The following is a 12,820-nucleotide window of genomic DNA, read 5'->3' as shown; positions in this document are numbered from 1 at the left end:
GCATGAAAATATTTACTATTTAGTGACTTAATTACTTATGTACTATGTAATATGGTGTTTTTCTGTCCAATGAAAAGCAAAGCACTTGGCCACGATAATATATATATATATATAAATGTATGGTTGACTATGACTCATATTCCCTAATAAGTAACTAAGTGATGTATAATTGAAAACTACAACACTCACTCTTCTAAGGGAGACAGAGGTACAATTGTTTATGTTCTTGTGAGCGTTTATTTATCTGTTTAGCCTAAAAACACCTACATCTATTGCAGGGTTGGTATCACCACAGTGTCTTGACAGATCTACTAGGAGATGGTATATTCACAGTGGATGGAGACAAGTGGCGACATCAAAGGAAATCAGCAAGCTATCAATTCTCAACTAAGTTATTGAGAGATTTCAGCAGCTCAGTGTTCAACTCCAATGCAGTAAAACTTGCAGGAATAGTGTCTGAAGCTGCAAAATCAAACAATATCATTGAGCTGCAGGTAACATGTTGTCTGATAAATTGTAGAAAATTCTTCTATTCTCCATAATAATAACAATCTTTCTTATTTGCAGGACCTGTTCATGAAATCAACTTTAGATTCTGTGTTCAAGGTTATCCTTGGTGTAGAACTTGACACCATGTGTGGAACCTATAGAGAAGGCACACAATTTTCCAATGCTTTTGATGAAGCAAGTGCTGCTCTCATGTTTCGGTATGTTAACTCTTTTTGGAAGGTTCAGCGGTTCCTCAACATCGGATCGGAAGCAGTACTTCGGAAAAGCCTAAGAGTGATCGACGAATACGTGTATAAACTTATCAGAACCAAGATTGATCAAGCTCAAAAGCCACAAGATAACTCACTTGTGAGCACGCCTACTAGAATTATTGCTTACTGTTTGTTTTTCTTAATTTTGCAGAACTAACTAGTGCTAATTCGTTGGAAACTTTGTATGTTTTACAGGATTTGAAAGGAGACATTTTATCAAGGTTTCTAGAATTGAATGAGACAGATCCAAAGTACCTTAAAGACATTGTTTTGAGTTTTGTCATTGCAGGGAAAGATACAACAGCAATCACTCTTTCCTGGTTTCTTTACCAACTATGCAAGAACCCTCATGTGCAGGAAAAGATTGCACAAGAGATTAGGGAGGCAACAAAAGTAGAAAATGGATCAACCATTGCTGAACTTGCAGCTAGAGTAACTGAAGAAAGCATGGAAAAGATGCAGTATCTGCATGCAGCTTTGACTGAAACACTCAGACTCCATCCAGCCCTTCCAGTGGTAATATATAACGCTATGTTAAACATCAAACATTGATTCGAAGGATTTGACTCTTATAAAGTGAGAAAAATAAAGCTGATATTTCAAAACACACATGATTAGTTATGCATCTGCATGTGATATCAATCATCGATAATCTATATTACTCACTTTACATGAGTTGTTCACTTTAGAAGAAACATATCAGGATTAGAAGACGTGAATTAGTGTCGGTAATTATTTCTTGATCATCTAACAAGTTTTATGTTATGGTGTTGTTTATAGGAAAGCAAGTATTGTTTTTCAGATGACAAGTGGCCAGATGGATTTAGTGTGAGGAAAGGTGATCTTGTGTCATTTCAACCTTATGTTATGGGAAGGATGAAATTCTTGTGGGGTGAAGATGCTGAGAAATTCAGGCCAGAGAGATGGATTGATGAAAATGGAAAATTTCAGAAAGAAAGCCCTTTTAAGTTTACAGCCTTCCAGGTATGGAACATTCTATAGTATTGTTTAAGAAATTTCAATAATCTTAGAACATTTGAAAGAGTTTATACGAACAATTTACAATATTTCATAAGTTGTTTTCAACTTATTTTCATAAGTTCACCGGGATAATTTATGAAATTAGTTTATAATTTATATAAAAACAGTTTGACTTTATTTGATCTTTAATTTATATAAATAGGCGGGTCCAAGAATTTGCCTTGGCAAGGAGTTTGCATACAGACAGATGAAAGTATTTGCTGCAATCCTGTTAGGTAGCCACAGCTTCAAATTAGCAGACCAAAATAAATTGGTAAGATATAGAACCACGCTCACTCTACAAATGGATGGTGGCCTGCATGTGTATGCGTTTCAGAGAGACAAATATTAATGGCCTACACATTTGCCACAATACATGGATGAAATACTTCTTTATGTAAAGAGTTACAATCAACATGTGCATGATATATAAATAAAATAAACTCCTATATTATTGATAAAATTCCGTTTGAAATCTCGGTCTACTTAACGAGTGTCTTTAAAAAACACTTGTTATCATTTCTCTGATCATATTTATTTATGTAAATAATATTAATAAAGTTCTTCAGGTTGGAGTAAACCTTGAGTGCCAGAAAGGATCAAAATGCAAACCAATAGAAGAAATAAGAGGCACTCCTTTTGCCTCTATGAATTTAATTCTCACAAAATGTGCATGCACAACATCTCCATCAAGCCTATGAAGCCTCTTGTAACCAATTGTTGTCCCTTTGATTATCCCTTTACCATCCACATATATTTCATACCGTTGGATCCTTTGACCAAGTCCAATTGCTTCTTGTATTCTAATCACATTAAATCTTAACCTTCCATCGTCTTTACCCCAAATTTCAATCCAATGGTCATTTTCCTTATTATCTTCTTTTGGGGCCCAATATGACCATAAATGATCACTATCTAGCATATTTTCTGGTCCAAACCCTCCTTCTTTTCCACCTCTTTGGCTACTAACTTTAACATAAGAACTTTCAGCTATGTTTTGATAAAATATTGTATTAATTGCACTTCTAAATTCTTTTAATCTATGAGCATCATTTTCAGATATAAGACCAGTTGTATTAGGAGGTACATTAAGAAGTAAAACACAATTTCTTCCAACGGATTTGTAATAAATGTCAAGTAGTTCACTTAGCTTTTTTGGTGATTCTGATTTGTGCCAAAACCATCCTGGACGAATTGAAACATCACATTCTGCTGGTAACCAATCCGTTCCTCTTGGATCACCAGTGTTTATATATCTGCATTGTGATAAGCAACAACCCACAAATTACTAATTCAAAACTATAATTAAAAAAAATATTGGTATGCTAGGTGTATGTGTATTAATATAATTGTTCTTGATGGGAAGTGGTGATTTGTCATGCATTTTGAGATATTTTATTCCGATTCAATTAAATATTTTATTATTTGATAAACACGAGTATCATTTGGAGAAAAATATTCTATTTTTTAAAAAAATTCTCTATTATACTCTATATTGAAATTTATTTATTAAAATATTATTTTTTTTCTTTTTGACCTTTAGGAGGTCGTATGACCGTCCCTGCGACCACCTGAAGGATGAGTTTTTTTCTATATTTGGAGATGACATCCTAAGAATGCGACTATCTATAACCTTTAATTTTTATTTTAAGAGTCTGAGATGTTAAGATCAAATCGAAGGTTATAGATGGTCGCATCCATGAGATGCGACTTCTTAATGCAGAAAAAAATCATCTTTCAAGTGATCTTAGGCGGGGATGCATGGTAAAAAAAAAGAAAAAAAAAAGACATTTTAGTATATAAATTTTAATGTAGGGTACAATAGAAAGTTTTTAAAAATAAAAGAATATACATGAAAAAAAAATACTAATTTGTATTAGTTATTGTCTAAAAAAATAAAATGTACGCCATGTTAGGGTTTTAACAACATTTCGACAATTATTAGATAGAAGAACTTGTTTGGAACTAATTGTAATAATTTAAATACTTGATACATAGCGCAATATGTGGTTGTGCATATTTCACCATGAAATCATCTGTATTTGCAGTGAGATTTTCAAATCATAATTTACCACCGCAATTTTATCAAAAGCAATTAGTATCAATGTAATTTTGCGAAAGTTGGGGTTCATCTAAACATACACCTAATTTATGGATGAGGGACAAAGGAGTTTGGTAATCCACATAATTATTGCTTTGGATGGGAATCCGATTCCCTGCTACAACTCTCATCCGTTGGATTTAGATTAACGTATAAGATCGTTTGACACAGTTAAATCGATTGTATGATCCGAAGTGTGTAATCTAAAATCAACGACTAAGATCAACTACTACACGAAAGTGCGTGTGTGAGTACTATAGAAAACGCAGTCCGGAAGGATGGTTGATTGATACAGAAGGAGTACAGCTCACAAAAAGGATGCAGTTTCTTTACTCTTTCCTTTTGAGTGGAGAGTATGCACTTCCTTTTTTATTCTTCTTTCTAATAAAGAAGACTTAGCACTCAAGCCTCACATTCCGTACCTTATCATATTCTAATTTCTAGCTATGTCACCATATAGAGTTCAGTGTAAATAAAAAACAGCAACTTTTTTGGCATGCTTTTGCTAAATAAAAAGACTTACGAAGTTATGTTTGGACTCCCAATTGATAAAGAAGTTCGATTAATGGTAGACCAACACGTGTCCCCTGCAGCCCCATCTTCATCTCCCACCCATCTAACATCAGGACCAGCATCAGAGAAGATATTGATAGAACTCTGTAACTCCTTCACCATACCAAACCAATCTGTAAAGTAATATGATACATTTTGTGCCGATGGATCTTTTGCTCCATCAAACCATATTTCCCTTACATTTTCATATCTAGAAAAATGAATACAAACAAAGTGTTAAAAAAATCTAAACATGCATTGAAAAATTTGTGTAACAAAAGAGTAATTTGAATTGAAACTTACTTTTTAAGCAATTCTTGCAATTGAGCTAAATAATATTCATTGTAAAGCAAATCATGACCATATCTAGAATCATGTCTATCCCATGGTGAAAGATAAATTCCAACATCTATTCCTTTATCAGTGGCTGCATTAACAAACTCTTGAACAACATCACCTTTACCATTTTGCCATGTACTACTAATGACAGAATGTTTGGTGTACTTTGAAGGCCATAAGCAAAATCCATCATGGTGTTTAGCAGTTAATATCATCAATGAAATTCCTGCTTCTTCTGCCACATGGGCCCACTGGGTAGTGTTGAGCCCAATTGGATTGAATATTGATGGGCTTTCATGGCCTGTACCCCATTCACTGTTACTGAATGTGTTGACACCAAAATGGAGGAACATTATGATTTCTCTTTGTTGCCATTTTAATTGAGAATATGTTGGGAGTGGGAGAATTGGTAATGGTGGACTTGGTACTTGTTCTAACAAAGAAATGGAGAATTTGTTTAGTTGTAGTAGTATTGTAATAAATAAGAAAAAAGTGAAACATGGTCTAGTCATGGTGCTCTTGATTCTTCTTTTGCTAATGGTGATGGAAGAGAGTGAATGGGAACAAGACTTGAAAAATGTTGCTAATTGGAGGCAAGACAAAGGGGAAGTAAGGATTTTTTTCTATATATTCTTTTTTTTCTTCTCATTTTAATAATTGTTATTAATTATGTAATAAATTAAAAATAATTAAATTAATAAATAATAATAATAATAAATAATACATTAATAAATAATAATTATTATAATTATTAAAAATGATTATAAGTAAAATAATTAAAATTAAAAATAGTTAATAATATTATAAATTTCAAAAAAAGTACATTAAAAAAGATAAAAACAAAATTATATTAATAACATAAAACAAAATACATTAAAGTAACTAAGTTCATACACACTACCGGAGGATCCAATTTCACAACTTGCATTAATGTATTTTCTTTGAAATTTATAATATAATTTATCATTTTAATTTTAATTATTTTTAACTATAATCATTTTTAATAATAATATTTATTATTTATTAAAGCATTATTATTATTATTGTTATTATTTATTAATTTAATTATTTTTAATTTATAAATAATTAATAATTATTATTAAAATAAGCACACACAAAAAATAAAAAAACTTTTCCAATCTGGTAATCAAAATTTTTTCCGCACTAACGACTTCCTACTAATACTATTTGGGAATGGAGTATTTTAGTGTAAAATATATATATATATATATAAACCAACAAATACGAGAAGTAAAGATAAATTTATCTATTTCCCATAAAAAATAATGAAGATAAAATTGTCACATGTGTTATGTATATGATACTTGTCTGATTGTGGTGGTCATAATCCAATACCATGATGCATTACAATAATTCACGGGTTGATTTTTCTGTTCACAGCCCACGAGTATAAAATTAAAAGCTTGCTTCTATGCGTGGCTTTCGCTGGCTTGTGCGGGGTGTTTAAGGTAACCCATGAGACAAATTCATGTATCACCATTATTGATTTATTAAAACAGATTAAATCTTTTAAAAATAAATTAACTCAAATTTAATTTTGAATAAAATAAAGATATGACGTACGTGTTTAAGTTTTAATTTGAAGGAATGGTTTTTTTTTTTATTCAAGAAATGTTAGCAATATATATTTTTTTAATATTTTATTTGAATTATTAAAATTTACATGGTTCTATTAAATCATGTTTATTTCACATAAATTTGATAAAATTTGTTGGATTTTTTCAATTAAAGAAACTATATTGAAAAGTATATGTTAGGAATTTAGTTACAAGTATTATTTTTTACTTAAACAAATTAAAATCCTTTCATTAATTATTTAAAAGAGATATAATCAAGGATACAACGGAAAAATAGAAAATGCTAAAATGTCCGAATTATTTTTGGTTAGTTGGTATATGGCACTATCCTTGATTTCTCCATCATATTTATGTTTGTTGCCCGTTCCTTTCGTATAGTTAGCCACAAAAATATTATTATTTTGGTTCAACGTATTTTTATTTTTTTAGGCAAAATGTTGATTTTTATGGCTACTGTATTTTAATATTTCTAGTCAAGAGAGTTGAGTCTAGAAAGAGGAGTTAGATCACGGAATTTGGTAGAATAATGTCCATTGAAATGTCCATTGAGAGTTTTACATTAAATGGATAAAAATGTTCAATGTAATAATTAAATCATTAAATTCTCCTACTTAATGAATTAGTCTTTTAATTAGATTGGATTTATTTCATGGCCTTAAATGCTAATAATTGATGTTTTTAATGAGAGTCACTTATATAAAAGACTAGCTATAGAAAGGAGCATTTATAGGTTGGATTAAGATACTCCACCGAATAATGATTAAGTGAATGGAGCAATAAAAAAACTACCATCAAGTCTCTATTGATAGAGTGAAAATTGTGTAGATATCATACTCTTAAAAAGTGTCACTGTAAAAAAATTCATATTACCTAAATAAAAGTGTTCAACTTTTAAAGAGTATGACGATGTGAAAAAACTCGTATTAATTACATAAAAATATTCAATATGGTAATAAAGTCACAGTATTCTTCCACCTAGTGAACTAGTATTTTTAGTTGAACTTTCATCACATTGAAATAATTTTCTTACAGTAATGAATTGGTTTGTATTTTTTATTTTAGTAAAATAATGTTTATTTTTAATTCTCCTTTATTTTAACGATTACCATAAAATAATAAGCATTAAAATTATATAGGCAAAGCAAAGCGCTTGTTCAATTGGGGTGAATAGGTTATCGTGCCATATAGCACTTCCGATGAAAAATAATGTGATATTGCATAAAGGGTGGCAATGAAATCACTTGCTTGGTCTTTAGTACAGACGTCAACTCTCACAAAATCATTGTCTTAAAATTTTTGATTAGTGACATTTAAAATTGATTTGTTGTGTTGAGTGGTTGTTCAGTGAGATGTGAGACTCTATTATATTTAATGACTATTTATTGAGTGTAATTAATCATAGTATAATTAGTCATATATTTAAATTATAGTAACTATTAATTTGTTGTTGATATTTGACAAATACCTCACTATGTAATTAAAGATGTATCACTATTTAATTTGTTGTCGAGATCTATTAATCACTTAATCTTTTAATTTTTCATAAAAAATGTGTAATTGTTATTTTTTTTATTTTTTTATTTATCTTCTAAAAGCTAAACGTAGCATGCAAATACACAGTAATTGTATCAGAAAATAACTAGAATACATAATAAAATAGATGAGAGGGGTTTAGTAAAAATCCTTTTGTCCAGGTAAAGAGTGAATGTATAAATTTTAATGTTGAATGCAAGTAGAAAATTTCAATTGTGTGCAATATTTTTTTTATCATTTTATTTAATAATTTATTAATCGTTAAAGTTTGTGATGTAATTAAGATTAGGATTTGGCATTGAAAAAAATAGATTAATTACTGTTTTAGTTCTTTTATATATTTTTATTAAACTCACATAATTAATTTTTTTTTATTTTAAAAGTCGATATTTTTATTTCCTCCTTCAGATATTTAAATTAAAAAATAATTATTTGACATATTTTAAATAATATGATATACGATTTTATGATATATAATTATTTAGATATATTAATTATTTATTTGTCATTAATTAAATTATAAAAAAAATCAAATTTAAAAATTAAATTTTTAAAGATTTTTTTTGTAGTTTTATAAACGTTAATTATTTTATAATATTATATTATATGCCATGTTAATTAAGATATATCACATCATTATTTTTTAATTAAAAATCATAATAAAAGATTAAAATTGTAAGATAATTGATAAAAGTATATCACTAAAACTACAATTAAATAAAAAATATATATATGATGGCACATGTAAATAATAATTTCATCAACTTTTCTAAAAAGATATTGAAACTGTGTATGAAAGCAACGACTTAAATATTTTCTTTTGAAAGAAACAAACCATGCCTGTCTTCCACCGTCAAATTTGTTAATGGTAGTAACGAATTCTTTTAAAAACATATAAAGTCATAGTTGTTATCCACGATTTTGTCAAAAAACCGATAACAAACTTGAATCCTTGCACTATTTTTTAAAAACTCCCTCCTCTCTTATACCATTTCCTCATGTTAAAAAAAAAAAATGAAGAGTAATGTTTTAATTCCAACCATTTAGTTATAGTTTAAAATAAAGGTAGAAAATTAAATAGTTGAGATTAAAATACTACTCTTTTATATTTTTTTCGATATGAGATAATCAATTTCCCTGTCTATCATCCTTAATTAACACTGTTTTGGGAATTTTTCAACAACAAAAAAAAAACTTCTATAGCACATTTACAAATTAAAAAGCTTTGGTATATTTACTTTATAAATTAATAAATTAACAATTATTTTTATAAACTAAATGATTGGATATTGATTTTTGTATTTTATAAAAAAATTATAAGAAAAAATATCATTTAATTAGATATAAATATTATATTAACTTTTTATATTTTATCATAAAAATAATTAAAATTTACTATTAACTCTTAATAAATAATATTTAGTTATTATAATTATATAAAGAAATATTTTCTCCTAAAAAATTATTTAATTATTAATTTAAAAATTAAATATACCGATTCAAATTATGTATTATAGAAATTTATAAAAAACACTATTTTGGGAATGTTTGGAAGAAGGAAAGAAAGTCTTGCAAATCTATTATATTTTTTTATTTTATTTTTATCCGATATGTTCCGTACGTAATTTTGGAGAATGGGCTGAAATTTGGAAAATGGGCTTTTGATTTCTCAAACAGTGGGTCACAAGAAATTGGATAATTGGCTATTGTACACCCCATTTAAACTTATACCCCCCAATTTGTTAAAAATTCAATTTTATCACTAAAAAATTCATTTACGAGCAGTTAAAAAAAATTACTCTAAAATCTGACCTTGCTGAAATTTCCGGTAAGTTGCATCGAAATTTCCGGTAGTTATAATTGTTACCGGAAATTTGGAAACTGAAATTTCCGGTAGTTGTAATTTGAATACTGGATTTTTGAAATTTCCGGAAGCTACCGGAAATTTCAAAAAATTTGAAAAATCCGGTAGTCATTTTTTGTTCACCGGAAATTTGGTTTTTTGAAATTTCCGGTAGTTAACCCGGAAATTTCAAAAATCCGGTACTTAATTTTTTTTTTTTTTGAATATACTTTTAATTTGTTTGTTATTTTATTTGAATTGTTTTTTTGAACTAGGGATGGAAAACACACGACCAGTATTTATAGATTTAACTGAAGCATTTACAACTGATCAAATTTTTGAGTCACGAGAAGCTGTCATATCATGGGCAAGAGAGATAGGTCGACAAAATCGAGTAGCAGTTATCATTACTCGATCAGACGTAGAGACTGGAAATAGAGGAAGAAAGTCAAAAGTAATTCTTGGTTGTGATAGAGGTGGGCAATATAAGTCAAATAAATATGACACAGGTACTTCAACTAAAAAGTGTGGATGTCCGTTTAAACTTAAAGCGAGACCACTGAAAAATGATGAAGGATGGATTATTAGTTTAATCTGTGGACTTCACAACCATGAGTTAGTAGCTACTTTTGAGAATAATGCATTTATGGGACGCTTAACAGAAGAAGATAAGAAACATGTTGACGAGTTGACAAAGTATCACGTTGCACCGAGACATATCTTGTCATCTTTGGGAGATCGAGATACGGAGAATGTGACTAGTATCTATCAAATTTACAAGCGACGAAGTACATACAGGAAGAATTTGATGGGACCTAGAACTGATATGCAACATTTGTTGAAGTTACTTGAAGCTGAGAAATATACTTGTTGGAGTAGGACTCATGAGGACTCCAACGTTGTGAGGGATATGTTTTGGACGCACACAGATTCCATAACTTTGCTTAACATGTTCCCTCTTGTATTGATCATGGATAGCACCTACAAAACCAACAAGTATAGGTTACCGTTGTTTGAAATTGTTGGTGTAACTTCAACTTGGTTGACATTTAATGTTGCATTTGCTTATATGGATTCTGAACGTCAAGACAACTTTTGGTGGGCATTGGAGAAGTTAAAAGAGTTGTTTTTTTCAAACACGCCATTTCCTCAGGTGATTGTGACTGACAGAGAACTGGCTTTAATGAATGCAATTAAAGTTGTATTTCCATCTTCAACAAATTTACTTTGCCAACTTCATATTAACAAAAATGTTGGAGCCAAATGCAAACAGTATATATTAAAGAAAGACATGCAAGAACCCATTCTTGAGTTGTGGAGGAAAATTGTTTATTGTTCTGAAGAGAAGGAGTACGAGGAACTTTTGCAAGTATTTGAGCAAGCATGTGTCGATAATATTATGTTCTTTGACTACGTCAGAGACACATGGTTGAATCCTCATAAGGAAAGATTTGTTGAAGCATGGACCAATCGAGTATTGCATCTAGGAAATACTACGACTAATAGGTATGTCATTAAAATTTCACATTTTGTATGATATATGATATATGATTTATGCATGATATATGATCATTACTTCACATTTTGTATTTTTTTTGTTTAAATATTAGGGTTGAGTCTGCTCATTGGTCATTGAAGAGATTTTTGGAACACAGTAAAGGAGATTTTTGTAAGGCATGGAATGGTATGAATGACATGTTGAAGTTTCAAATTATTAAGATCAAAGGTTCATTTGAGATAAGTAAAGGTCGCAAAGAGCATATACACAACAATCCATTCTTTGAGAAATTGACTTGGGTGGTATCCAAGAAAGCCTTAGGTGATATTGTTGAAGAATACAAGAGAGTCAGTTATGTCGGTAACGACAAAGATGTGTGTTGTTGTATACTTAGAAAGACTCATGGATTACCTTGTGCATGTGAGTTAGCAGGATACAAGATGAAAGGTGTTCCAATCCCATTAGATGCTGTTCATATACATTGGAGGAAATTAACCTTGAATAGTGATCAAGAGAATGACCAGTTGACAAATGATTCAGAGTTGGACATTACATCGGAGATGGATATAATTTGGAAAAAATGGAAAACACTTAATATTGCTGGAAGAAGGGCTTTAAAGAGCAAGTTGCGTGAAATAGCATATCCGGAGACAACATCAATGTGTGCACCAGTGGATAAAATCAAAACAAAAGGTGGTGTTAAGAAAAAAGGCAATAAGCCGAAGGGATATGACGTATATCGCGACCCATCATACTTTGAGCATGTTGATACTCAAGTCTCCCAGCAGGTATCCAAACAAGTCTCCCATCAAGCATCCAAACAAGTCTCCCACCAGGTTAAAAAATATTTCCACGAGTTTCCTTCTTTAATTCATCCATATATTGAAGACATAGTTAATGTTAAAGCAGATGGAAACTGTGGATATCGTGCTATTGCTGCTTTACTTGGTTATGGTGAAGAATACTGGAGCATTATACGTCGGCAGTTGTATACAGAGATTAAGTCCAAACCTGATTTATATGCTGCATTATTCAAGGAACGTTTGCAAGAAGTGACAGAGTCTTTACTTGTAACTGAGTTGGAAAACCAAGGTAATGAGAAGTGGATGACCATTCCTGATATGGGTTACGTGATAGCAACAAAATATAATCTCGTTCTTGTTACATTAGCAAAAACTTTTTGTTTGACTTTTTTCCCATTGAGGGGTGCACATAATGGAGATTTGTCACGTGATCGTGTTATCAGCATTGGTTTTGTTAACGAAAATCATTGGGTTCAAGTTAAATTGAAATCTGCATGTCCGTTACCACCACTTGCATGGCATTGGAAGAAGCATCGTAGCGATGAGTCTACATCATGGGCTATCGCTTATGCAGGACGTCTACAACATTGGGGTTCTTTAGATTTAGAAAATAATTCAGATTATATGTCTTTGGCAGATGATTGATACTTTTGAGTTGTATTTTGTTTTAAATGATATGATTGGCAGATGATTGATACTTTTGAGTTGTATTTTGTTTTAAATGATATGATTGGCAGATGAATAATAAATCGCTGAATAAATCGCTGAATAA

The 12,820-nt window shown here is 30.2% G+C and overlaps 3 protein-coding genes across 3 annotated transcripts in view; 2 read left to right on the top strand and 1 right to left on the bottom strand.

The window, feature by feature from the left end:
• Positions 1 to 2,244, top strand: part of LOC101494461 (cytochrome P450 704C1-like) — a 3,214-nt gene extending 970 nt beyond the window's left edge. The window contains exons 2-6 of the mRNA XM_004496591.4: positions 279 to 494; positions 568 to 858; positions 957 to 1,277; positions 1,542 to 1,745; positions 1,945 to 2,244. Coding sequence (XP_004496648.1) covers positions 279 to 494; positions 568 to 858; positions 957 to 1,277; positions 1,542 to 1,745; positions 1,945 to 2,133 — 1,221 coding nt within the window. The 3' untranslated portion in view covers positions 2,134 to 2,244. The remainder of the gene's footprint in view (positions 1 to 278; positions 495 to 567; positions 859 to 956; positions 1,278 to 1,541; positions 1,746 to 1,944) is intronic.
• Positions 2,128 to 5,387, bottom strand: LOC101494780 (alpha-L-fucosidase 1-like). Its single transcript, XM_004496592.4, has 3 exons — positions 4,738 to 5,387; positions 4,406 to 4,645; positions 2,128 to 3,037 (listed from the first exon to the last, which is right to left on the bottom strand). Exons 1-3 carry the CDS (start codon positions 5,283 to 5,285, stop codon positions 2,347 to 2,349), a joined length of 1,479 nt encoding a protein of 492 aa, XP_004496649.1. The 5' UTR covers positions 5,286 to 5,387; the 3' UTR covers positions 2,128 to 2,346.
• A 5,105-nt stretch (positions 5,388 to 10,492) lies between these two features.
• LOC140919958 (protein FAR1-RELATED SEQUENCE 8-like) lies at positions 10,493 to 12,649 on the top strand. The gene is made up of 4 exons (XM_073367243.1): positions 10,493 to 11,253; positions 11,358 to 11,665; positions 12,134 to 12,375; positions 12,623 to 12,649. Exons 1-4 carry the CDS (start codon positions 10,556 to 10,558, stop codon positions 12,647 to 12,649), a joined length of 1,275 nt encoding a protein of 424 aa, XP_073223344.1. The 5' UTR covers positions 10,493 to 10,555.
• Positions 12,650 to 12,820: the final 171 nt, after the last annotated feature.

This window comes from Cicer arietinum, chromosome 4, assembly GCF_000331145.2.
Source record: "Cicer arietinum cultivar CDC Frontier isolate Library 1 chromosome 4, Cicar.CDCFrontier_v2.0, whole genome shotgun sequence".
Taxonomy (NCBI): Eukaryota; Viridiplantae; Streptophyta; class Magnoliopsida; order Fabales; family Fabaceae; genus Cicer; species Cicer arietinum.
Note: the sequence above shows the minus strand (reverse complement) of the source record. Positions and strands in the feature narration are given on the sequence as shown.

Coding starts and splice junctions, on each gene's coding strand:
- LOC101494780 (XM_004496592.4), bottom strand. CDS start 5,285: ATGACTAGACCATGTTTCACTTTTTTCTTATTTATTACAATACTACTA. Junction 4,646..4,737: donor TTGCAAGAATTGCTTAAAAA/GTAAGTTTCAAT, acceptor TCATTTTTCTAG/ATATGAAAATGTAAGGGAAA. Junction 3,038..4,405: donor GGGAGTCCAAACATAACTTC/GTAAGTCTTTTT, acceptor ATCACAATGCAG/ATATATAAACACTGGTGATC.
- LOC140919958 (XM_073367243.1), top strand. CDS start 10,556: ATGGGACCTAGAACTGATATGCAACATTTGTTGAAGTTACTTGAAGCT. Junction 11,254..11,357: donor GGAAATACTACGACTAATAG/GTATGTCATTAA, acceptor TTTAAATATTAG/GGTTGAGTCTGCTCATTGGT. Junction 12,376..12,622: donor CCATTCCTGATATGGGTTAC/GTGATAGCAACA, acceptor TCGCTTATGCAG/GACGTCTACAACATTGGGGT.